At 33.9% G+C, this 24,283-nt stretch overlaps 1 protein-coding gene across 8 annotated transcripts in view; it reads left to right on the top strand.

Annotated features, from left to right (window-relative positions):
• Rbm41 (RNA binding motif protein 41) overlaps positions 1-24,283 on the top strand; it is a 68,258-nt gene that overhangs the window by 29,199 nt on the left and 14,776 nt on the right. For all 8 annotated transcript variants that reach the window (XR_007106395.1, XR_007106397.1, XR_007106398.1 and 5 more), the window contains one exon: positions 8,470-8,873. Coding sequence is in view for 3 of the 8 variants with exons in the window: in XM_047535787.1 (XP_047391743.1) it covers positions 8,470-8,873 (404 nt within the window). In the remaining 5 variants the exon portion in view is untranslated. The remainder of the gene's footprint in view (positions 1-8,469; positions 8,874-24,283) is intronic.

The raw sequence follows: 24,283 nt of genomic DNA, 5'->3' as shown, positions 1-24,283 counted from the left end.
ATGCCTCCTGCTTTGTTATTTTTATTTAAAATGGCTTGGCTATTCAAGGGTTTTTATGGTTTCATATAAATTTTAGAATCATTTTTTCTAGTTCTTTGAAGACTTTTTATTATGTCAAGATAACGTCCTTATATGTCTAATTTGTTCAGCATTTTTATCATGAAGGAATGCTGAATTTTACCAAATGTTTTTTCTGCAACTATTGAGATGATTATATGGCTTTTAGTCATTCCTTCTTTTGCTACAGATTGTCAAATTTATTGATCTGCATGTATTGAACCATTCTTGCATCCCTGGGATAAATTCCACTTGACCATGTTGAATAATCTTTTAAATGTGTGGTTGGATTCTCTTGACTAGTATTTTGTTGAGGATTTTTGCATCTGGGTTCATTAAGGATATTGGCCTGTAGTTTCTTCATCAGTATGTCCTTATCTGGTTTTGTTATCTGGGTCATGCTGATTTACTCTATAAATTTGTCATTTCTTCTAGATTATCATATTTGTTAACATAAGTTGTTAATAATGAACTCTAATAATCATGTGTTTTTGAAGTGTCTGTTGTTTTCCTTTTCATTTCTGATTTTGTGTCTTCTCTCTCCTTTTCTTGAGTATGCTAGATGAACTATTGTTTATTTTATCTCTTGGAAGAATCATTTGTTTAGTTGATCTCATTTTTTTTAGTCTCCATTCATTTCTGTTGTGATCGATGTTATTTCTTCTACTAATTTTAGCTTTAGTGTCTTCTTGTTATCCTAGTTCCTCAAGATGCAGTGGTAAGTTTTTATCTGAGATCTTTCTACTTTATTGATGTTGGCATTGATGTTATAAACTTTCCTCTTAGTACTACTCTTACTGTATCCAGTAGGTTTGGTGTGTAATACCTCCATTTTCAATTGTTTCAGTAATTTTTAAATTTCCTTCTTGATTTCTTCCTTGAACCATTGGTTACTCAAGAGTAAGTCATTAAATATCTATGAATTTATATAGCTTGCAGAGTTCTGCATTTTATTGATTTCTAGCTTTGTTGCATTGTGCTCAGAAAAGATACTCAATATGATTTAAATTTTTTAAATTTCTTGAGACTTGTTTTGTAGCCTGTCATATGATCTGTCGTTGAATGTTCCATGTGCTAATGAGAAAATGTGTAGTTGGGTAACCATTGGAAGAAATGCTCTGTAGATGTCTATCAGGTCCATTTGGTATAGGGTAAAATATAACTGTTTCTTTGTGAATATTGTCTTTCTTTTTAAAGAAATGTTTTTATTTTATTTTGCAGGACTTTGTATAAGCTAGATGAGCTCTCTACCATTGAGAGAGCCCATTATGGATGATCTATCCATTACTGGAAGTGGGGTGTTGAAGTCCTCAGTGATTAACATGTTGGAGTCCATCTCTCCCTTTCAGTCTATTAATACCTGCTTTATATGTATGCGTGCTCTGATGTTCAATGCATATATTTTTAGAATTATTTCCTCTTACTGAATTGAACCCTTTATCATTATGTAATGACCATTGTTTCTTCTTATTATACTTGATTTAAAGTTGATTTTGTCTGATATTAGTATTGGTATTCCTGCTTATTGTTGCATCCATTTGCATGAAATATCTTATTCTAGCCCTTCACTGTCAGTCTATGTATACCTTAGAGGTGAAATGAATTTCTTATAAGCAGCATATAGTTGAATCTTGTTTTTATTCCATTCAGTCATTCTGTGACTTTTAGAGCTTTTAATCCATTTACATTCATGATAATTGAATAAGATCTTACTGCAGCCATTTGTAACTTGTTTTCTAGCTTTGTTGTAGTTTGTTCCTTGCTTATCACTTTTAGCTTGTCTGCTACAGATTTTTGCTTTATGATTACCATGACATATACAAAAACATCTTTTGATTATAAGAAGCTATTTTGAAAGGATAGCAATTTGATACAATCATAAGGATAATTAAACAGATGAGTGAACAAAAGAACAAGATGATATTACTTATAATAAAATGTAAGAATATACTCATAATAAAACTCTCTGGTTGTCTTCCATTCCTCTCCACATCTTGAATTTTATATCACTTAACATAATAATATACTTATTGTTTCCAGTCTTCATACTTAAGATATGAATTGTTTATGCCCCATGCTTACTGAATCAGAACATTCTGAATTTATTTGTATAATTACTCTTATCAGTAAGTTTTATGCCTTTCCATATTTCCCCCTTATTCATTAATGTTGGTTTCTTTCAATTTTAAGAACATTCTTTGACATTTCTCATAGAACAGGCATGATGAAGATACATTCTCTCACCTTCTGTTTGTCTGGGAAAGCCTTTGACCCTTCTTCATTTCTAAAGGATAGCTTTCTTGGGTGCAGTATTCTTGGCTGAGTTCTTTTCCTTCAGTGCATTGAAAATCTCATACCACTCTCTTCTGCTCTATATGTTTTCTTCTGAGAAGTCTGCTATCAGATGAATTGGGGTACCCCTCCCTATATGTCATTTATTTCTTTGCTTTTGCAGCCTTGAGAATCTTTATCTTTCACCTGTGAGAGTGTGATTTTAAGATGTCTTTGGGTAGACTTGGTGGAGTTAAATGTGACTGGTGACCTTTGACTTTCCTATCCCTGGATGTTTGTATCCTTCTCTTGGAAAGTTTTCTGCTATTATTTCTTTGAGTAAGCATTATCCTTTGGCTTTCTCAGTTTATTTCGAACCCAAATAACCTAAAAATTTGCTCTTTTAATACTGTCCTGAAATTCCCATAAACTTTCTTCATTCCTCTTTAGTCTCTTTTTTTTCCTCTTCCATCTATATATTTTTAAATAGCCAGTCTTCAAGCTCAATGATTCTGTCTTCTATTTGATCTGCCCTGCTGTTGATGCCTTCTATTATATTTTCAACTTTGCTATGTATATTTTTCAACCCAAGAGTTTCTGTTTTCTGGGTATGGTGGTACACACTGATAATCCCAGTGACTCAGGAGGCTGAGGCAGGAGGATTGCAAGTTTGAGGTCAGAATCCACAAAATAGTGAGGCTCTAACCAACTTAGCAGGACCATTTCTCAAAATATAAAATGGGCTGGGGATGTGGCTTAATGAATAAGCACTCCTGGGTTCAATCTCCAGTACCAAAAAAACCCCCAAGAATTTCTGTTGGTTTTTTTTTTCAGTGCTGTGATCAAACCCAGGGCCTCATGCAATGCCAAGCAAGCACTACCACTGCGCTGCATCCCTGGCGCTTGATTTTGATTTTTTAAATTTCTTTCATCTCTCTATTAAGTTTCTCTTAAGTTAGAGTATTCAAACCTGCTCTGTTTTCAACAAACTCATTCAGTTTCCTTAAAACAGCTGTTTTATGTTCTCTATGTGAGAGTTTCCTGTACTGAACACTGTCTGATCAGTTTCTGGTACCTTGTTTTGAGTAGTAAGTGAGGTCATGGTTTCCTAAGAGCCTTTGGCACTTGGTGTGCAATGATGTCTGGGCATTGGAAGGTCAGCTTTTATTCCAGTCTTCCTTTGTTTGTTCCTGTTTTTCCAGGAATTCTAAGTAGGCTGCTTCTATTCTCTGATCCTACAGTCACTTCCACTCCTTCAGCACTAGATGACTCCCAGATCCAGATTTGCCAGGAGTTTGCTCTTGGTGTGTTGTCACTATTTCACTATTGGAGGAAAATCCAAGCCTAGGTGTATACCAAATACTCTGTTGCTGTATTGTTCAGAAACAAGAGAATACCTACAGAGAATGATCTGTCTCCATGAGCTTCTCCCTGGAGCCATTGTAGGCCCAGATTCCTCATACACATTGACCTGTGGTCAGACACTACAGCATTCTTCCCAGCTCTGGGAAGTGTCACTGTGAATGAACTGCCCTGGGCACTTATGTCACTCTTAGGGCCACCAAAGCCACCAAACTGTGTCATACCCTGAGCCCACACTCCACCAAGATCAGCAGCACAACACTGGGTTAAGACCAAGGCCTACACTTGTGTGGGTTACTTGTTGCTGAAGTAGACTCATGGCCTACGACTGCTGCAACCAGCCAAAGGTGGTGCTAACTGGAATATAATTGCAATGGACAGGGGCCATGTGTCTTCCACCCTGAGGTAGGCCTATGGATGGGACCCATTAAGATCTGCACAGTGTCAGGTTTCACCAGGCCAGTACTGAATTCTAAGCTGAGTTCTTACCCCAGCAAATGAAGTCTTGCACCAGGCTATGCTGCCCAAAGTTGGGGTTGTGGTAGTCAACGGATTGGCCCTAAGCCGATGCAACGCTAGGTTGTGCCTGAGTCTCACACCCACATGGAACCGGGTTACACCAAGGCCCATGCCACAAGTCTTGCTGATGCAGTGTGAAACACAAGTCTGTCTCACGGGGAGTTCAGGTCTTTGCCTGGTGTTATGGCCGTTATAGAGCTCTGTCTATGAGTATTGGCCTGGTGATAGCTGTGCTGCCTGAGGTTGGGGGATGGATGGTGAAGACATACCCTTGGCCACCAAGACTGGTACTAAGCTGAGTTGTATCTGAATTTCACTTCCACAGGGGTCTGAATAGACTTGGGAAGAGGATGGTTGTTCCTTAGGCTCACTCACTTCAAGGCTGAAACTGATACAGGCCAAAACTTGGGTCTGTCCTACAGGCAGGCAGATTTCCATCTGGTACCAGAGCTGGTCTGGATGTTCTGTCTGTGGTCTCTTACATGTGTGCAGGGCCTTCTGTTTCTTCTGAGTGCTGGACCTCACCACAGTGTGTCTGACTCTGGGCTTCAGGAACAAGCCCTGAACTAGCTTTCATGTTCTGCTCCCTAGAGGGTGGGAGGTGCTCCCTACTCTGCCAGTGAGTTTGGAGGAGGGGTACTAGAAGCAGTCTCTTTACCACCTGGCCTAACACAGTTCCTGAAGCTATGTTCACAGGTCTCAATCTGGCAGTAGAGATTATGGGTTTTACTCAGCACTGGATTTCACCATGGAGGACCTGTGGTATTGGGTTTCAAGTCTAAGTCCTATGCTTAATTCTTTCTCCCTTTCCCAAATTGGAGGTGCCTCTCTCCAGGCTGGGCAGCTTGGGGTTTGTAGAGGGGTAGCAGAGCTATTCTTCCCTTCCTGCCTTCCTCAATTAATCTTTTCATTTTTTATCCTAAAAGCAGTTGTTATGGTCTTACCCCAGTTGCTTATCTCTTGTGCTAGTAGTTTGGTGCATGAATAGCTGTTCAACTTGGTGGGTGTATCTGTGGGGTAAAATTGCCAGAGGATCTTAATCAGCTACCATCTTGATCAGTAGTGACAGGGATCTTTATGTATTGCTGTATCCCAAAACCCAAAATATTTCCTGGCACCTCATGGTCATTGAACAAGTATTTTTGAGTGTATACATTAGTATATTCATTTGATTCCAGTTGCTCTCTAACCTCACGGACATGTATTATTGGCATTCTCTTCCAATGTCAGTTTTCCCTATGTATCTCATTCCCTTCTAAATTTTCATTTCCCTGAATTATAATATGGTTGAGCACTTTTGCAAACATTTACAGACTATGCATACTTCCTCTTTTGTGGGATACCTCTTCAGTCTTTCACTCATTTTCTTAATGGTTGTCTATATTTTCCTTATTGGTATTTAGGACATTTTTATTTACCTGGATTCAAGTTTTTAATTATTTGTGTAGTAAATAACTTTTTAAAATTCTTTAGCTTTTCTGTCTCTTTATGACATCTTTTTGATGAACAAAAGTTCCTAAATTTTAACAGTTGAATTTATTAATCTTTTCTTTAATTGTTAGTGCTTTCTGTGTCATAAGAAATATTTCCTTAAATACTCTTATGCCTTGCTGGTGGAACTACAGAATAGTATAACTCCTACAGAGTAAAATCCAATAATATATAGGAAAATTATGTACACATTTATCCTTTGTCTCGGCAATTTTACTTCTTAGAATCTATTTCAAAGATATTCTGGAAAAGTACCAAATCCCATATACACAAGGCTATTGTTTCAGGACATTATTCATAACAGCATAAGACTGGATATAAAGCCATTATGTATCAGGGGAACAGTTGAATAAACTATTGTACATCCACACAATGGAATAAGTACAACTACAAGAAAGAAGAGCCCTATGCATTAATATGGAATTACTTCTAGGGTATATTGTTAAGAACACAAAAGTTGTAGAACAGTGTTTATATTAAGTTACCTTTATGAAGGAGAAGGGTATAACTAATGAATTTTATGTGTGTGTATGTTTTTGTGTGTGTGCTTATTTGTTTATATTTTTAAAAAAGAAACAATGGAACCATAAGCCAAACTTAATAAGAAATATTATTTATGGGGAAGGAAGGGAATGGGATGAAGGGGACAGAGATGGAAGTGACACATCTGTGAAGGTACTGTATAACAGTTTTCACTTTTGATCCATGTAAATGTTTTACATATTTTAAAAATGTAATTACAAAAGGATAAAGGGCTAGGGGGATGTAACTCATAGTAGAGTGCCTGCTTAGCATGCACAGGGTAAGGCCCTGGGTTCAGTCCCCAGTACCACACACACAAAAAGTGGGGAGGGGAATAAATTCATAAAATTCAAAAACAACTTAAAGCAAATTATCCTAATGATAAGGTTGTAGCATAACCACACAGAGAAAACAATTACTTAAAATGACTTTAATACCTGTATATTACTAAGAGGTTTAATCTAAAGGCAAAGTAACTGCAAAGAAACTGTATTCAGTAGTTTTATTGTTGATAGTGATATTAGTACTGTATTTGAAATTTTAAAATTCTGTAAGTATATTGTTGTAGGAAGACATTAAATAATTTTGATATTGTTAAAATCTAATATCTGAAGCATGTAAGACATGTCTAAAATCAAAAAGTTTAAATAAAGTCCTTGTAATCTTAAATTTGAATTAGAATTACTTATGTGAACTCAAGTTCTATTTTTCTTTTTAAAATGTGTTAATTTTGCCCACTAAATAGACCTGCAAGCAGCAACTCAATAGCAGTGAACACAGGTAGCAACATACCCTGGTTTCTAAATACCACTTCTCATTGAAAGGAACCAGGGGTCAAGTTATTACAGGTTTGGGTTAAGAAATGTGCAAGATAAGCTTGGGCTATCTTACTGTGCCAGAAAATCAGGAGGCAATATAGGAGCTGATTTGCAGGAACTCCCGTTGGTCTTAAGTAGGATAATTTGACTACTAAAAAGAATAGTGACTATTTAAATAAAGTTTATAATTATACTAAAAATAACCATTGACAACTATTAGACATTTCTAAGATAGTTTCATAATTAATAAATAATGAGAATTGAGCATTTATCCTTCCTATATGAACTGTATTTAGGGAAACCAAATAGTTGATAATGATAAGTTGAATATAGAATTCCAGATAATAAACACAAAAGCAGTAATAGAATTAGGAAAGCCCCATTTTGCAACTCTTAATAAATGAATAGATCTAGGCAGTAGTCATCAATGGATATAAAACTCATTAGGTAAAAGGTGAATGTAAGAACTTCATAATGGAGGTATATGACTAACACTAACTAAATCCACTGATTAAGATCAGCATGACTAAAATTGGAGCCACCAAACATTATGTGCCTTATGATGTAATGAAATAGAAAGGACACATCTATCTGTAAAAGATTCTTGCCTAAGGAATACTGAACATAAACCTAATCAAACATTGAGATCAGCACTGTTCAGTGCAATGTTCTCTGATTATGTAAATGGTCTCTGTCTATTATGTCTAATATAGTATACACTAGCCACACTGTAGCTATTGAACATTTGAAATGTGCTAAGTTTCACTGAGGAATTGGTACTAAAAACAAATAGACGCATGTAGCCAGTGGCTACTGTATTACATAGCATACTTCTAGATTTAACTGCCCAGAAATAGAGGAACTTGAGGAAAAAGTGAACACCATCAGGAAACAATCCAACTTACATTTGTTCACAGAACAAATAGAATTTCTCTACTAAATTAATGAAAGGAATAGAAAATAAGCTAGAGAGATGGAAAGGAAGGAGCACTGTTTTAGAAAGAGATTTAAGAGTTATAACATCCAAAGACTTGATTTAGATCCTGAATTAAATAACCAAGTACAAAAAAATCTTTGAAATAATCAAGGAAATTTACATATGAACTCAGTATTTGATGATAATGAGGAATTGTTTCAATTTGGTTAAGTGTGATAATGCCATACTCATTATATTTTTCAAACATCAGTTAGAGGTGCATATACTTGCATGATCTTGAGAGTCCTAGGTGCCTCACTTGCCTGGCCATCATTCTGGCCTTGCTTGAGATGCACTGTAATAAGATAGTTATATACCATTGTCATTTCTCACAGGTTGTAAAGACTTTCCCAGCAGAATTTCTGTATTGGAGATCCATGATTTAATTTTTGTTTGTTAAAGATTGTGTTGGTAGGCTTTGTAGAACTTCCCTATCTCTTTGTCTTGATCCAGATGAACCCCAAAAGAAGAACAAAGGTGATCCCATGAACAACCTGGAATGTTTTTACCAAGAGATGATAATGAAAAAACGTCTTGAAGAGTTCCAACTTATGAGAGGTGAACCCTTTGCTTCCCACTCACTGGTCTCAGCCACATCAGTGGGTGATAGTGACACAGCTGAGAACCCGTCATTACTCCAGGACAAGGGAAAACAGGCAGCACAGGGTAAAGGTCCCAGTCTCCATGTGACAAAAGTTATTGATTTTTCACCTGAGCAGTGTTGGACTGGGCCTAAGAAGCTGACGCAGCCAATAGAATTTGTCCCAGAAGATGAGATCCAGAGAAATCGTTTGTCAGAGGAAGAGATCCGAGAAATTCCTATGTTTTCTTCATATAATCCAGGGGAACCAAACAAGGTATAGGCCAAACCAAGAAAAACAACATGGGTTGTTTTCATTTTTATTTACCTCTATCAAAATAATATTTTTAAATTAGCTTTGATTATATCAAAGATCATGATATAGGCATAGTGATTGTGTTTATCCTTGATCTTGACTATTCATTCTCTGCATAGTATATAAGTAGCATATTTCCCATCATGTTCTTTATGCTTCTCTTAGGTCCTAAACTACCCTTAGAATTTTAACAAAATCTTTATGACATGCTAGTCCTGCCCATTAGAAGCCCTTAATTGAAGGAAAAGTAACCTCTAATTTGCTAGACTAGTAATAATCAAGTATTATTCATAGGACCACCATAACTGGTAGCCATGATGCTTCTGGAATTAGTCAATAATAATTGACCACCTGGTTGTAAGTAGAGTTAACTGTTGGTTAACATGTGAGTTTTCCAGAATGCTCTGCCTGACTTCCATGTGACATATGACTTAAGTTTCTTTAAGAGAAGAAGCAAAATGAAAACAGGTCCTCTGAGCTTTGAGAAATTGGCAACAAATTAACATTATGTATTATCCTTGTTTTACAGATCAAATCATTATTTCATGTCCATGGTATGTGTATGTAATATCTGAAATGGAAAACTCATTACCTTGTTACCCAATAAGACAACACAAGCCCTTAAAGGATTATTATACTGTGTCTAATTTAAGATATAAAACAAAAGACTAATGCCAGTTTCTGACTGTTTTTGAATTTTTTTAAAAGCCATTGTGGATGAGGGACATTAAAGTACTTTTGTTTTAGTGTTTGAATTCCTAATGTTTTGCTATTTGTTCAAGGGTAGCTTGATTTTTATTTATTTTACTAAAGGTTATATAAAATAATATAGCAAACACCTGTGTACCTAGCAGCCATATTTATCAAGTCTTAATAGTTTCCATATTTTGTTAATCAAAAAAACTGAAGCATTATAGATACACCTGAAGACTTCCATGTATCCTTTACCAATCCCATTCACCTTTCCAGATAATTACTATCCTGAATTTGCTATTTCCATTCCTGTGAACATTCTTATGTCTTTGTTATGTATCTATATATAGATGGTTTCTGACTTATGATGGCTCAACTTATGATTTTTGACATTAAGACTGTGTGAAAGCAGTGGGCATTCAATAGAAACTGTACTTTGAATTTTGTTTTTTCCCCTAAGCTATTGATATATAGTACAGTACCCTCTTGTGATGCTGGGCAGTCACAGCAAGCTGCAGCACCCAGTCGACCATGCAATCACAAGGGGAAACAACTGATTACTCTACAGTGAACTGTTTTGCTAAGTTATAATGTTCCACAGTTTATGTATATTGAATGCATCTTTAAATTAAGATATTTTCAACTTACAATGGGTTTATTGGTACATAACCCCATTGTAAGTCAAGGAACATCTGTATTCATGCAGACTACAGAGATGAAGTCATACCCTATATATCTTTATATATCTTGTTTTTTGACTCAATATGTGCGATGTTTTTCAAATTTATTTCTAATGATACAAGGAATGATTTAGTATTACATTGTAGAAATATACTAAAATTCATTTATCCATTTTCCTGACGATTTGTCCATTTGATTAGTTTGCTATTACAGATACTTCTGTAAAAAATGTTGTGCATCTCTCATTTTACATATGCAAGAGATTTTCAATGACAGTGTTTTTCAAACTTAGATTAAAATTAGTAGGTCATGATCAGTTTCTTTTTTAAATCAAGTGAAATATAATGCAAAATAACAAAATATGACCCATGCAGTTAGAATAATTTCTTAAAACAATTTCTTAAACAAATTCTTAAACAATTTCTTAAACAAAATATGACCCATGCAGTTAGAATAATTTCTTAAAACTTTTATTTTGTTGTGTGTGTGTGTGTGTTCTTAGAGAGAAATAATGAGAGCAAGCAAGAGGGAGAGAGGTAGAGATGTGTGTGGGCCATGATGTAAAATAAGGGTCTTCCTGTAGCTCTCAGTCAAAAAAGTTGCGAAAGTGTCACTCAATTGCAGTGGTTCTCACATTGTTGGTGTGCATCAGAATCACCTAAAGGACTTACTAAAACACAGATTGCTGGGCTTCACCCCCAGAATTTTTGACTCAATAGCTCTGGCATGAAAATTTATATTTCCAGCAAGTTCCCAGGAGATATTGATGCTGCTGGTCTGAGAGTGACATTTTAAGAGTTACTGTTCTACATTATTACCTAGGAGTGGAATTACTATAATACAGGATATGCATATCTTCAAGCAGGATTTCAGAGATTCCCCTTCACATCTTTGCAAAGACTTTATAGTATTAGACTTTTAATTTTGCTAGGCTACTAGGTTTGAAATGATATCTCATTATTTTAATTTGCATGTTCCTGATTTCCAGTGAAGTTTTACTTTTATTCATACATTAGACCTTCATCAACCCTCTGAGTTAGCTTTTCCATTCTTTTGCCCATCCTTTGTTCATTTTTCCATATTTATTTATAGGGATTATTTTAAAATTCTAGACACAAATACTTGATTTAGTAAATATCTTATCCCAGTAAGTAGCTTACCTTTTTGATATTGTTTCTGATGTCTTTTGTTGACGTTAATTTTAATGTTATCTAATTATTGTTATTTTTTTCTGGTGCTTTGTGCTTTTTCTGAGTCATTTTAAGGAAACTCTTCTCTACAAATCAATGAGAAACACACAGCCTATTAAAAATGGGCAGAATATATAAACAGGCAATTAACAGAGGGGAAAATTGAGTGGCCAATAAATTTAAGAAAACTCATTAGTAATCAAGAAAATGCAAAATAAAATGATGGGCTGTGGTTGTAGCTTATGGTAGAGTGCTTGTCTAGCATGTGTGGGGCACTGGGTTCAATCCTTAGCACTGCATAAAAGTAAACAAAGGTATACAAAAGTGATAAATACCATTTAATAGTATATTGGCATACATTTAAAGACATGAAAATTCCACATGTTGGTGAACATGTGGAATAAGAATTCTGAAATACCATTGACAGAATATAAATGTGTACACTCACTTTCAAAAACACCATGACAATATGTCAAAATACACTCTACTGTTGTATATATCTAAAAAGAACAAGAATGACAAAAGAACACCATGACAATAACTAGTAAAATTGAAGACACTCCAACACTATCAGTCAGCAGTCATACTTCTAGGCCATCTATTGTAGAAAAACTTGCACATGAACAATAGATTTCACAAGGGTACTTATAGCATCATTTGCAAATAACATACATGCTCATCATTTGGACAATGGTTTAAGAGGGTATATTCACAAAACGAATACTATACAATAGAGAATTAATAAAATAAAATTACAGGAAACTTACAAAAAATGTTAGACTCTTGCAAGAAGAAATAGCTTAATGAACTAAAAATCAATCACTTCTCCTGGACTCATCAGAAAATCAGTCATAGGGCAAAACTATGACTCTGAAATCCAGGGAGACAGACAATTATAGGAAATCACATCCCAAATCTGCTTATAGGAATAGAAGACACTGGAACCATAAACTGATAAGCAATAACTGACAAATTGCTGGAGGTAGAATTCAGAGTATTGTGGGAGTGATAAATCCCTGGCAGTTGAAATCTAAAGTGATCCCCATGTTTTAATGAATGACAGTGTTTCTATAGACTAACTCCTATTACTTGATAATTCACGTCTGGCTTTCCAGCCCCCTTCTCCCCACAAATTACAAAGCATGCTAAAAGAAATATCACACACCTGAGGAGATAAAACAAGCATGCAAACCAAACTCAAATATGACACAAGTTTTTTTAAAAATATTTTTAAGTTGTAGATGGACACAATACCTTTATTTTATTTATTTTTATGTGTTGCTGAGGGGATAGAACCCAGTGCCTCACACATGCTAGCGGAGTATTCTACCACTGAGTCACAATCCCAGCCCTGACACAGGTTTTTGAATTAGCAGATATAAAATTTAAAATATCTATGATTAGTATAGTAAGGAATCTACTAGCAAAACTAGAGAGTATGCAAGAGCAGATGACTAATGGAAGTAGAAAGGTAGAAACTCAAAGAATCAAAAGGGGATGCTAGAAATAAAACACTGCAACTAAAATGAAGAGCCCTTTGATAGATTCATGAGTAGGTTGAAAATGATAAAGGAAAGAAACAGTAAGCTTTCAGACATGGGCAGTAGAAAGCGCCCAAGCTGGAATACAAAGGAAAAAAAGAATAGAACGAATGGAACACAATATGTAAGAGCTGTGGGACGATTCCAAAAGGAGTAGCATATGCCTCATTGGAATACCAAGAGAAAAAGAAAAATAAAGAGAAAATTTTGGAGTCATAATGACTGAAAATTTTCTGAAACTAATGGCAGACAATAAACCACACATCCAGGAAATTAGAAAACATCAGGCAGGATAAATATCAAAAACTACTCCTAAGCATAACTTGTTCAAATTACAGAAAACCAAAGACAGAAAAAAAAGTTTCAAAAGAGCCAGAGAAAATAAACTTTTTACCTATATAGGAACAAAGGTTAGAATTTTATAAGACTTCTCATCAGGGCAAGAAATATTAGTATTTGAGGGGGGTGGAATACTCACCCACCTAGAATTCTGTATCCAGAAAATGAACCTTCAAAAGTGAAGGAAAATTACTAAAGAATTTCTCAGACAAAAACAGGGAATTTGTCACCAAAAAATATTCTCCAAAGAGAAGGAAAATGGTACAAATCAATAACTCATATCTGCATAAAGAAAGAGCATAAGAGAAGGAATACATGAAAGTTAAATAAAATCTTTTTATTTTCTCATTTTAAAATTACATAATTAACTTTTCAAAGTAATTATAACAATGTTTTGGATGATTTTAGCATATGGATATAGTGAGATGAATAACAGCAATATAAGGGAGAGTGTGGAGGAATGCAATATGTGTGTATGTATGTATATGTGTGTGTAATATATGTGTTTGTGTATGTGTTTAAAAATCTTAACCTCCATTTATAATTAAAAACTCAGCAAACTAGGGTAGAGGAGAACTTCCTCAAGTTGATAAAGAATACCTACAATACTTGTAGATAATATCATTAATAATGAGAAAATTTGATCAGGGAGGAGGCAAGAATGTTTCCACTCTCCACCTCTTTTTGACATTGTATAGGAAACACTAGCTAGTGAAATAAGACAAAAAAATTTTAAATGTGTGGATTGGCAAAGGAAAAATAAAACTGTCTTTACACACAGGCAACATCTCTTATCTATAGAAAATCAAAGAATTGACAAAAACCTGGAACTGGTAAGTGAATATTGGTTGGAAGATGCAGGTTTATATACAAAAGTCAATTGTTTTCCTATATAACGGAAATTAATAATTGGAATTTGATATTTAAAAACAACACTTTATAATAGCACCAAAAAGAATGAAAGACTTAGGTATAAATTTGACAGAATATATATAGAATTTATATGCAGAAAAGTGTAAAACTGAAAAAAATTTAAAAGATCAAAGTAAATGCAGAGGTATTTAACATTCACAGATTAAAAGACTAGTATAGTTAATATATTCATTTTTTCCAAATTAATCTATAGATTCCACACAGTTCCATCAAAATCCTGGCAAGCTGTTTTGTGGACATTAACAAACTGATTCTAATTTTTTTTTTATGAAAATACAAAAGATCAAGAATATCCAACACAATGCTAAAAAACAAAAACCAAGTTGCTGGACAGACACTATGTAATGTAACTTCAAGACTTACTGTAAATCAGTGGAGCAGAATAGAGATCCCCAAAATTAAACCCACACAAGGGTAGTGAACTGATCTTTGTCAGAGATAATTAAATGGAAAAAGGAAAATCTTTTCAACAAATGGTGCCAGAACAACTGGATATTCACATGCAATAAATAAATAGAGACATAAACCTTTCAACCTTCATGAAAATTAATTCAAAATGGGCCATAGACCTAAATGTAGAACACAGTATTACAAAACTTCTAGAAGTAAACAGCAGCAAATCTAAGTGACTTTTTGCTTGGTAATGCATTTTAAGGTATTACACCAAAATACACAATTTATGTAAGAAAAAATAGGTAAATTGTACTTTATTCAAATTATAGACTTGTACATGAAAGATACTTAAGAGTATCAAGACATGTGACAGACTAGATGAAAATATTTGCAAAACACATGTCTAATAAATGACTTCTATCCAAAATACACACTAAAATCCTAAAATTCAACAGTAATAAAATGAACAACTCAACTTATAAATGGGCAAAAGATAAAGACACCTCATCAAAGAAGATACATACATGGCAAATAGGCCCATGAAAAGAAGCTCATCAGAATATGTCATCAAGAAATTGCAAAAGAACAATAGATAATCATTACACACTTACTATAATGGTTAAAATAGACATTAAAACTAACAATACCAAATCCTGTTCATTGCTGGTGGGATTGTAAAATTGTACAACATCTTAGAAAGATGATTTGGCAGTCTCTTATAAAACAAATCATTGTTTTATCGTATTACCCTGCATTCCTAGTATTTATCCAGTAGATTTGAAAATAAAACCCTATGTGTACACAAAAACTAGCTTATTAAAAGCTTTATTCTTAATTTCCAAAAACTAGAAGCAATCCAGATGTTCTCCAATAGGTGAATGGATACAGTCACCTATGGTACATCTATACAGTGAAATGTAATCCAGCACTAAAAAGAAATGTAGTGTCAAGACACGTAGACATAGAAGAAGTTTAGATGCATATCAATAAATGAAAGAAACTAGCTTAGAAAGACTATATATTGTATGATTTCATTATATGATATTCTGGAAAGTACAAAACTCTAGAGGCACAAGAGTGATAAGTGATTGCCAAGAGTTTAAGGAGAAAGGGGAAGGAGTATGTGAAGTATGGGGGATTTCTAGTGGAGTAAAATTATTGTGCATGATACTCTATGGTGGAGGCAAAACATGCACTTGCCAAAACCCCTAAAACTGTAGAGTATAAAGAGTGATTCTTAATGTGTACAAATATTTAAAAATTATTTTGGAGTTTGAGGGATCTCAGGAAAAATGCAGACTGTGAAAAGATAATCTAATTGTATTACATATGTGTGAAACAACCTTATTGAAGGGATGGGGGAAAGGGTGCTGACTTGAGTATCTTGGGAAATGTAGTCAGGAAACCTAAAGGCAAACAGAACTGCGCATAAGCATTGTAACCTAGTTAATAAGATCCAGTTGGAGCACTTATTAGCAATGCTGATGCTGTTACTTGCATAATTGAGTGGAACAATTAAATAAATGGATGGGAGATGGTGGGAGCCAGGTTTTTCACTTTGAAATTTACAGATAAGTGAAGGGAGGATGCTAGAATGATCCATGTGGTAATGGTTTTATTGTTTGGGATATCCATATGAACTGTCATTTAACTTAATATAGATATTGATAGTTATATATGGAAATATTTATATGTATATAGAGAGTTATATAAACACATATTTTTGCTTTGTGGGCCAAGCATGCCCAACTGAAAGGACACTGCAGTAGCAGAGAGCTTTCTTAGAATTACTATTGGCTTTTAAGATCATTCTCTAATAAAAGGAACCAAGGATCCTTGGAGAGATGGCTGCTCCTAGTACTCGGGCAAGAAGTATACAGGGTGAGTCTTGTGCATCTTGTAGTGTCAGAAAGTAAAGAAGTACTAAAAAGAACAACAGCATAAAACCCTTGCCGGGAGTACATCAAAGGAATGCAGAAGCCTATTAAAGAACTTCCCATGATCAAAGCTAGAACTATTTGTGCAACAAACTAAATTAATGTTGTATAATTATTCAAAGTATAAAATATCCATGAGTTCAAGTGATAAAAATAAGTGATTTAGAAAATAAATAAATGGAGGTGATGAGATCAATCTCTTGTGAAAAGAAATTTCAAATAATTTACGCAAATACTTTACCTCCAGTAGGGGTATCATAACTTATTACTTAGTTTTGAATTTCTCATAGCAACTTCTTTCCAAAGAATACAATATAAAAGTCAGAAAATGTAATTTTATAATGGAGAAATCTGATAAACACTACCTTAGCCACTTGACATTTATGACATCAACAATCATAAATCAGTGTTGATTGTATGTGTGCCTGATAGGTGAACAAAACTGTACTTTTCCTCTGTCATCTTCCTCCTAATAACTCATAAGTCTAGTCTAAACATGAAAAAAAACCAGAAAAATTCTATAGTGGGGCATCCTATAAAATACCAGTTCTCCTACAAACTATCAAAATCATTAAAAAACAAGAAAAATCTGAAAAACTGACAGAGCCAAAGGGAGCATAAATTCATTTGACTTGATCAACTACATGAGATCCTGAAACAGGAAATGACATTTACATATAAATGAAGGAAATCCAAATAAACTATGGACTTTCTTTAGTCATAATGTATCAATGCTAGTTTGTTAATTATAACAAATGTAACATATTAATGTAAGATTAATAATAGGGGAAACTGGGTGTGGGGTATATGGGAGCTTTCTATTATCTTTTCAATTTTTCTATTAATCTAGAACTGTTCTAAAACTAACTTTTATATGGATTCTTTAAAAGGTAGCTGCAGAAAATACATAAAATATAATATCATTTATACTGTATGTTAAAGTTCAAAACAAGCAAAACAATACTGTACATTGCATAAGCATACCAGGAATAACTTCATCCTTGCTTGGAGAATTTCTTTTTGTTTCACAGGTATGTTTATCTTGTTTTGGAGCCTAGCAGTATCTTTGGAATATCATATATATGTAAATATATTCACACACATATCAATATGTATGCATGTTGTGGCTATGCACATACATGCACACATGTATATGGGTATGTATTTGTGTATATGTATATTTTATAGTGCAGAGCATGCATCCAAGCAAGAACTGACAGAGCTACATACACCAGAAGCCCTTTTTTTTTAAATTTTCATGTCAAAGGGAACATACTTAGTACGGATCTTTCCTAATGGGAGAGAAACTTGGAGTATGTTTTCACATACTTCTTTCTGTGGTTATGTAATTTGGTGATGCCAAATAAGTATAAGTATTTGAAAGCCAATATGTAAGTTCACCTGAAATTACTGAAATGAATCACAAGTCAATTATTCTATGGCCTTACCTTTAAGATACAAACATAAATGCTAAATGTTAACATCCAGGTATTTGAATTTTTCAGACAAAATGTCCAGTTCCTTGACCCATTTATTTATTGGGTTCTTTGTATTTTGGGTGTAAACTTTTGTAAGTTCTTTATTAATTTTGGAGATTAGTGCTCTCTCTGAAATGCATGTGGAAGAGATTTTCTCCCACTCTGTAGGTTCTCTTTTCACATTATTTATTGTATCCTTTGCTGAGAAAAAGCTTTTTAGTTTTAATCCATCCCACTTATTGATTCTTGCTTTGATTTCTTATGCTTTGGGAATCTTGTTAAGGAAGTCTGGTCCTAAGCCAACATGATGAAGATTCAGGCCTACTTTTTCTTCTATTTGGTGCAGGGTCTCTGGTCTAATTCCTAAGTCCTTGATCCATTTTGAGTTGAGTTTTGTGCAGGGTGAAAGATAGAGGTTTAATTTCATTTTACCTGCATATGAATTTCCAGTTTTCCCAGTACCATTTGTTGAACAGACTATCTTTTCTCCATTGTATGCTTTTGGCTCCTTTGTCTAGTATGAGGTAACTGTACTTTTGTGGATTTGTCTCTGTGTCTTCTATTGTGTACCATTGGTCTGCCTTATTTGGTGCCAGTACCATGCCATTTACATGCAGTTCACTTTACAGAAGAAGATGTACAGGCGATTAACAAATATATGAGGAAGTGTTCAACATCTCTAGTAATTAGAGAAATGCAAATTAAAGCTACTCTAAAATTTCATCTTAATTAGAATGGCTATTATCAAGAACACAAACAGTAATAGGTGTTGGCGTGGATGTGGGGAAATAGGTACACTTTTACATTGCTGGTGGAGTTGCAAACTGGTGCAACCACTTTGGAATGGACCCACCTTTTGACCTAGTTATCCCACTCTTCAGTTTATAACCAGAGGACTTAAAATTAGCATACTACAGTGATGCAGACACGTCAATGTTTATAGCAGCTCAGTTCACAATAGCTAGATTGTGGAACCAACATAGATGCCCTTAAACAGATGAATGGATAAAGAAACTGTGCTATATATACACAACAGAATATTATTCAGCAATAAAGAAGAATAATATTATGGCATTTGCAGGTAAATGTTTGGAGTTGGAGAATATCGTGCTAAGTGAAATTAAATCAGTCCCCAAAAAACCAAAGGCCAAATGTTTTCCCTGATAAGTAAATGATGATACATAATGGGGGTAGGGAGGATGGGAGGTGAGAGAAGGAGGAACTTTAGATTAAGTAGAGGGAAATGAGAGGGAGGAGGGGATGGGGGTATATGAAAGATGGTAGAATGAGACAGACATCATTACCCTACCCTATGTATATGTAGGATTATAGGAATGGTATGAATCTATATCATGCACAACCATAGAAACAAAAAGTTGTATCCTATTTGCTTATAATGAATCAAAGTGCAGTCTATAAAAATCAAAAAAATTTTAAAAATTTCAGATAAAGATTCCGCTTGTTAACAGTATTTAATATATTTATTCATATATATTTATTTATACATTTTAGTGGTTATATCATGTAAGTTGTTTCCCTTTTTAGCTATTTGCTTTTACTGTTCCTGTCTGAATTCTTCCTTATTCCTTTAATCTTAAAAAAGGGTATAATTAATGGTAAATATATAAAATATTTTTTCTCCATCTTCTTTTTATTGGGTTTAAAGATACATTGAATCTACCCTTTTAACAAATTTTAAGTGTCTAATACAGTATTGTTAATTATAAGCACAATGTCATATAACAAATCTAGAAAACTTTTTTATCTTGCATTAATGAAACTTTATATCCATTGTGCTCAACTCCTCATTTCCCCCTCCTATCTCCTAGCAACCACCATTCTGTTTTCTACTCTGAGTTTGAATACTTTTTGTACTTTATAAAAGTAGAATCAGGCAATATTTTTCCATCTGTGAGGGGCTTAGTTCTCTTAGCATATAATCCTTAAGGTTTGTTTGTGTTATAGCATATGACAGGGTTTTCTTATTTTTAAGGCTAAAAAATACTCCATTGTATGTATATGCCACTTTTTCCTTATCCATTTTTCAGTGAACCAATCATTGAGATTATACCCACCTCTTGGCTATTGTGAATACAGCAGCAGTGAACATGGGAGTGTGTATATCTGTTTGAGATCCTGATTTCAACTCCTTTGCATAAATAAGAAGAAATGGGATTGTTGGATTATATGATAGTTATATTTTTTGTTTTTCAGAGGAACTTCCATATTGTTCTCTACTGCAGCTGCACTATCTTATATTCCCTTCCACAGTGTGCAAGGGTTCCACTTTCTCTATATCCTTCCCAGCACTTACTATTCTGTAGGTTTTTTAAAATAGTGACCATCTCAATAGGCGTAAGGTGATAACCTCCTTGTAGTTTTGATTTGCATTTCTATGGTGATTAATAATATTGAGAATCTTTTCATATATCCATTAGTCATTTTATGTCTTCTTTAGAGAATGTGTTTTTAAGTATTTTGCCCATATTTTATTTGTGTTATTTTGTTTTATGCTATTGAGTTGCAGGAGTTCCTTTATATATTGGATTTTAACCCCTTGCATGTTTAGCAAATATATTTTCCTAATAGACTGCTTTTTCACTCTGTTGTTTCCTTTGCTTTGCAGGAGTTTTTTCTTATTTTTTAGTTGTTGATGGACCTTTATTTTTATTTTATTTGATTTATTTATATGTGGTGCTGAGGATCAAACCCAGTGCCTCACACATGCCAGGCAAGCACTCTACTAATGAGCCATAACCCCAGCCCCTTGCAGAAATTTTTTAGTTTGATATAGTTCTACTTGTCTGTTTTTGCTTTTGTTGCATCATATTGAAATCACTGCTAAGATAAGTATTAAGAAGTTTTTACTTTCTGGGTTTTTTTCTAGGAATTTTATAATTTTCTGGTGTTACATTTACATATTTAATCCATTTTGAGTTGATTATATGGTATAAGGAACTTATAAATTTGCATATGACTATCTAATTTTCTTTACATTTTGTTGAAAAAACTATATTTGCCTCAATTTATGTTCTTGGCATACTTGTTGAAGATCAGTTTACTATAGATGCAGAAATTTCTAGGTTCTCTATTCTGTTCCATCAGTCTATAGATCTGTTTATGCCATTATCATACTGTTTTGATTACAGTTACTTTGTAATATATCTTGAATTAAGAAACTGTGAGGTCTCTAGATATGTTTTTTCTCAAGATTATTTAGGCTCTTTGGGAACATTTGTAGCTCTGTATGAATTTTGGAATTTTTTTTTCTGTTTCTGTTTAAAATGCCATTGAAATTCTGATAGAAATTTCTATAGATCACTTTGGTAGTATGACCATTTGAAAAATACTGTGTTTCTATGAACATAGGGCATCTTTCCATTTAATTTGTGTCTCCTTTATTTCTATAATATTTTGCTACTTTCAGTGTATAAGTCTTTCACCTCCTTGGTTAAATTAATTCCTCAGTATTCTTTTTTGATGCTGTTACACGTTTTCTTAATTTATTCTTAGTATTGTTCATTGTTAGTATATAGAAACACAACTGTGGGTGAGGGTTTAGCTCAGTGATACAGTACTGACCTAGTATGTAAAAGACCCTGGGTTTGATCCCCAACATTGCAAAAAGAAAAAAAAGTACAAGAAAAAGTAAGAAAAGTACAACTGATTTTCTGTGTTAACTTTGTATCCTCCTACTTTACTGAATTTGTTTATTCTAAATGTTTGTTGAGTCTCTAGTGTTTTTTATGTGTGTGATCAGTTCATCTGTGAACAGATATAATTTTCTTTCTTTCTCATTTGGATGCATTTATTTGTATTGATTAATTGACTCTGGATAGAACTTCCAGTACTATATTGGATAAAAGTAGCAAGATAAGGGATTCTCATCTTGTTCTTTTTTTGAACAAGTGATTTTTTTAAGTACCTTTATTTTATTTATTTATTTTTATGTGGTTCTGAGGATCAAACCCAGTGCCTCACAGTGCTAGGCAAGTGCTCTACCACTGAACCACAACCACAGCCCCTTACCTTGTTCTTGATCTTCTGTGTTTCATTTTTTAATGTGATGTTTGTTATGGGCTTTTCATAAATTGCTTTAATTTTGTTGAGATAATTTCCTTCTATTACTAGTTTGTAGAGAGTTTTTATCATGAAACAGTTGTTGAATTTTGACATGTTTTGTCTGCATCCCAAGATAATCATGTGACTTTTTAAAAACTCTTTCATTCTGTTAATGGGCAGTATCACACTGATGGACTTTGGTAGGTTGAACCATCCTTGCAACCCATGAATATATCCCATGTGGTCATGGTGTATGATATTTTAAATGTGCTGTTGAATTCACTTTAGTAGGTTTTTTTTTTTTTTTTTTTTTTTTTGCAGTACTGGGGATCGAACTCAGGGCCTTGTGCTTGGGAGGCAAGCACTCTACCAGCTGAGCTATCTCCCCAGCCCTAGTAGGTTTTTTTTTTTTTTTTGAGGATTTTTGCACCTATGTTCATTGACCTGTGCTTTTCTTACACTGTTGTTTTCTCAGTGGGTTTCAGGGTGATTCTGGTCTCATAGAGTGAGTTTAGAAGTATTCCCTCTGCTTCAATTTTTTGTAAGTGTTTGGGAAGAATTCACATTATTTCTTTAAACATTTGATAAAACTCACCAGTGAAACCATCTGGCCTGGGCTTTTTTTGTTAGGAATTTTTTTATTATTGAACTAATCTAACTTATTACTGGTCTAGTCCAGTTTTCAATTTGTTTATGATTCAATCTTGGTAGTTTTTTTTCTTGGAATTTATCCTTCTATGTTATCCAGTTTGTTGTTCTGTAATTGTTCATAGTCATTTCTTATAAACCCTTTTATTTGTGATATTAGTTGTAATGTGTTCCCTTTCATTTCTTATTTTATTTTATTTGAAATTTTTCTTAGTCTGCTAAATGATTGCCAATGTTGTCAGTTTGTTCAAAACAAGTTTTAGCTTATTGATGTTTTTTTCGGTTCTCTATTTCATTCACTTCCACTTTAAACTTTATTATCTCTCTTCTTCTGCTTTGTTTACTCTTGGTTGTTTCTTCCTTTTCTACTTCCTTGAGGTGTAGAATTAGGTCGTGTATTTGAGATCTTTCTTTCTTTAATTTAGATATGTATCATAAAATTCCAGCTTGGCACTGCTTTTACTGCATCCTGTAAGTTTTGATATATTGTATTTTCACTTTAATTTATCTCAAAATACTTCCTAATATCTCTTGACTTCTTGTTTGACCCATTGATCATTAAAAACATGTATATTTAATTTCCACATATTTGTAATTTTCCAGTTTTCCTCTGCTATTGATTTATAGTTGCATTCCATTGTAATCCAAAAAGATACTTAGTTTTATTTCAGACTTGAAATTTGTTAAGACTTGTTCTGTGATCTTACATGTGACCTGTCCTGGTAAGTATTTCTTATGCACTTAAGAAGAATGTATATTCTATTGCGAGTGTGTGGAATATTCTGTACATACATGTTAGAACCATTTGACCTTAATTGTTGTTCAAGTCCTGTTTCTTTATTAGTTTTTATATGTGTTTCTGGTGCTAGGGATGGAACCTGATATCCTCATGAATCTAGGCAACCATTCCACCACTGTGATCTATACCCCAGCCCTCAGTTCTCTTTATTGATCTTATATCTAGGTATTCTGTCCCATTATTGAAAGTGGGATATTGAAATCTCCTACTGTTATTGTGATGCTGATTATTTTTCCCCCTATTGCAGTCACTGTTTCATTTATTTAGGTGCTCTGATTTGGGGTGTATATACATACATACACACATATTTTTATTTGTTATTTTTATATCTTCTTGGTGAATTGACCCTTTAGTCATTAAATGATGTCCTTCTTTGTTTGAGTGATGGTTTTTGACTTAAAGTCTGTTTTGTCATATAAATATGTCTACCACGACTCTGTTTTTGTCACTATTGCATAGAATTTTTGTTTACATCTTTTCATTTTGAGCCAATGTGTGTCCTTTTATCTAAATGAGTCTCTTAGCTAGCATAAAGTTGGATTGTGCTTATTTTACCCATTTGGCCACTCTGTCTTTTGGTAGCTTTAATCCATTTATACTTAATTATTGATAGGGAAAGGCTTGCTGTAGCCAATTGTTAATTGTTTTGTTCGTGTTTTGTAGCTTTTTTGTTTCTC

The sequence above is a fragment of the Sciurus carolinensis genome, chromosome X (assembly GCF_902686445.1).
Source record: "Sciurus carolinensis chromosome X, mSciCar1.2, whole genome shotgun sequence".
Taxonomy (NCBI): Eukaryota; Metazoa; Chordata; class Mammalia; order Rodentia; family Sciuridae; genus Sciurus; species Sciurus carolinensis.
The sequence above is the reverse complement of the archived record's forward strand: the minus strand, read 5'-3'. Positions and strand labels throughout refer to the sequence as shown.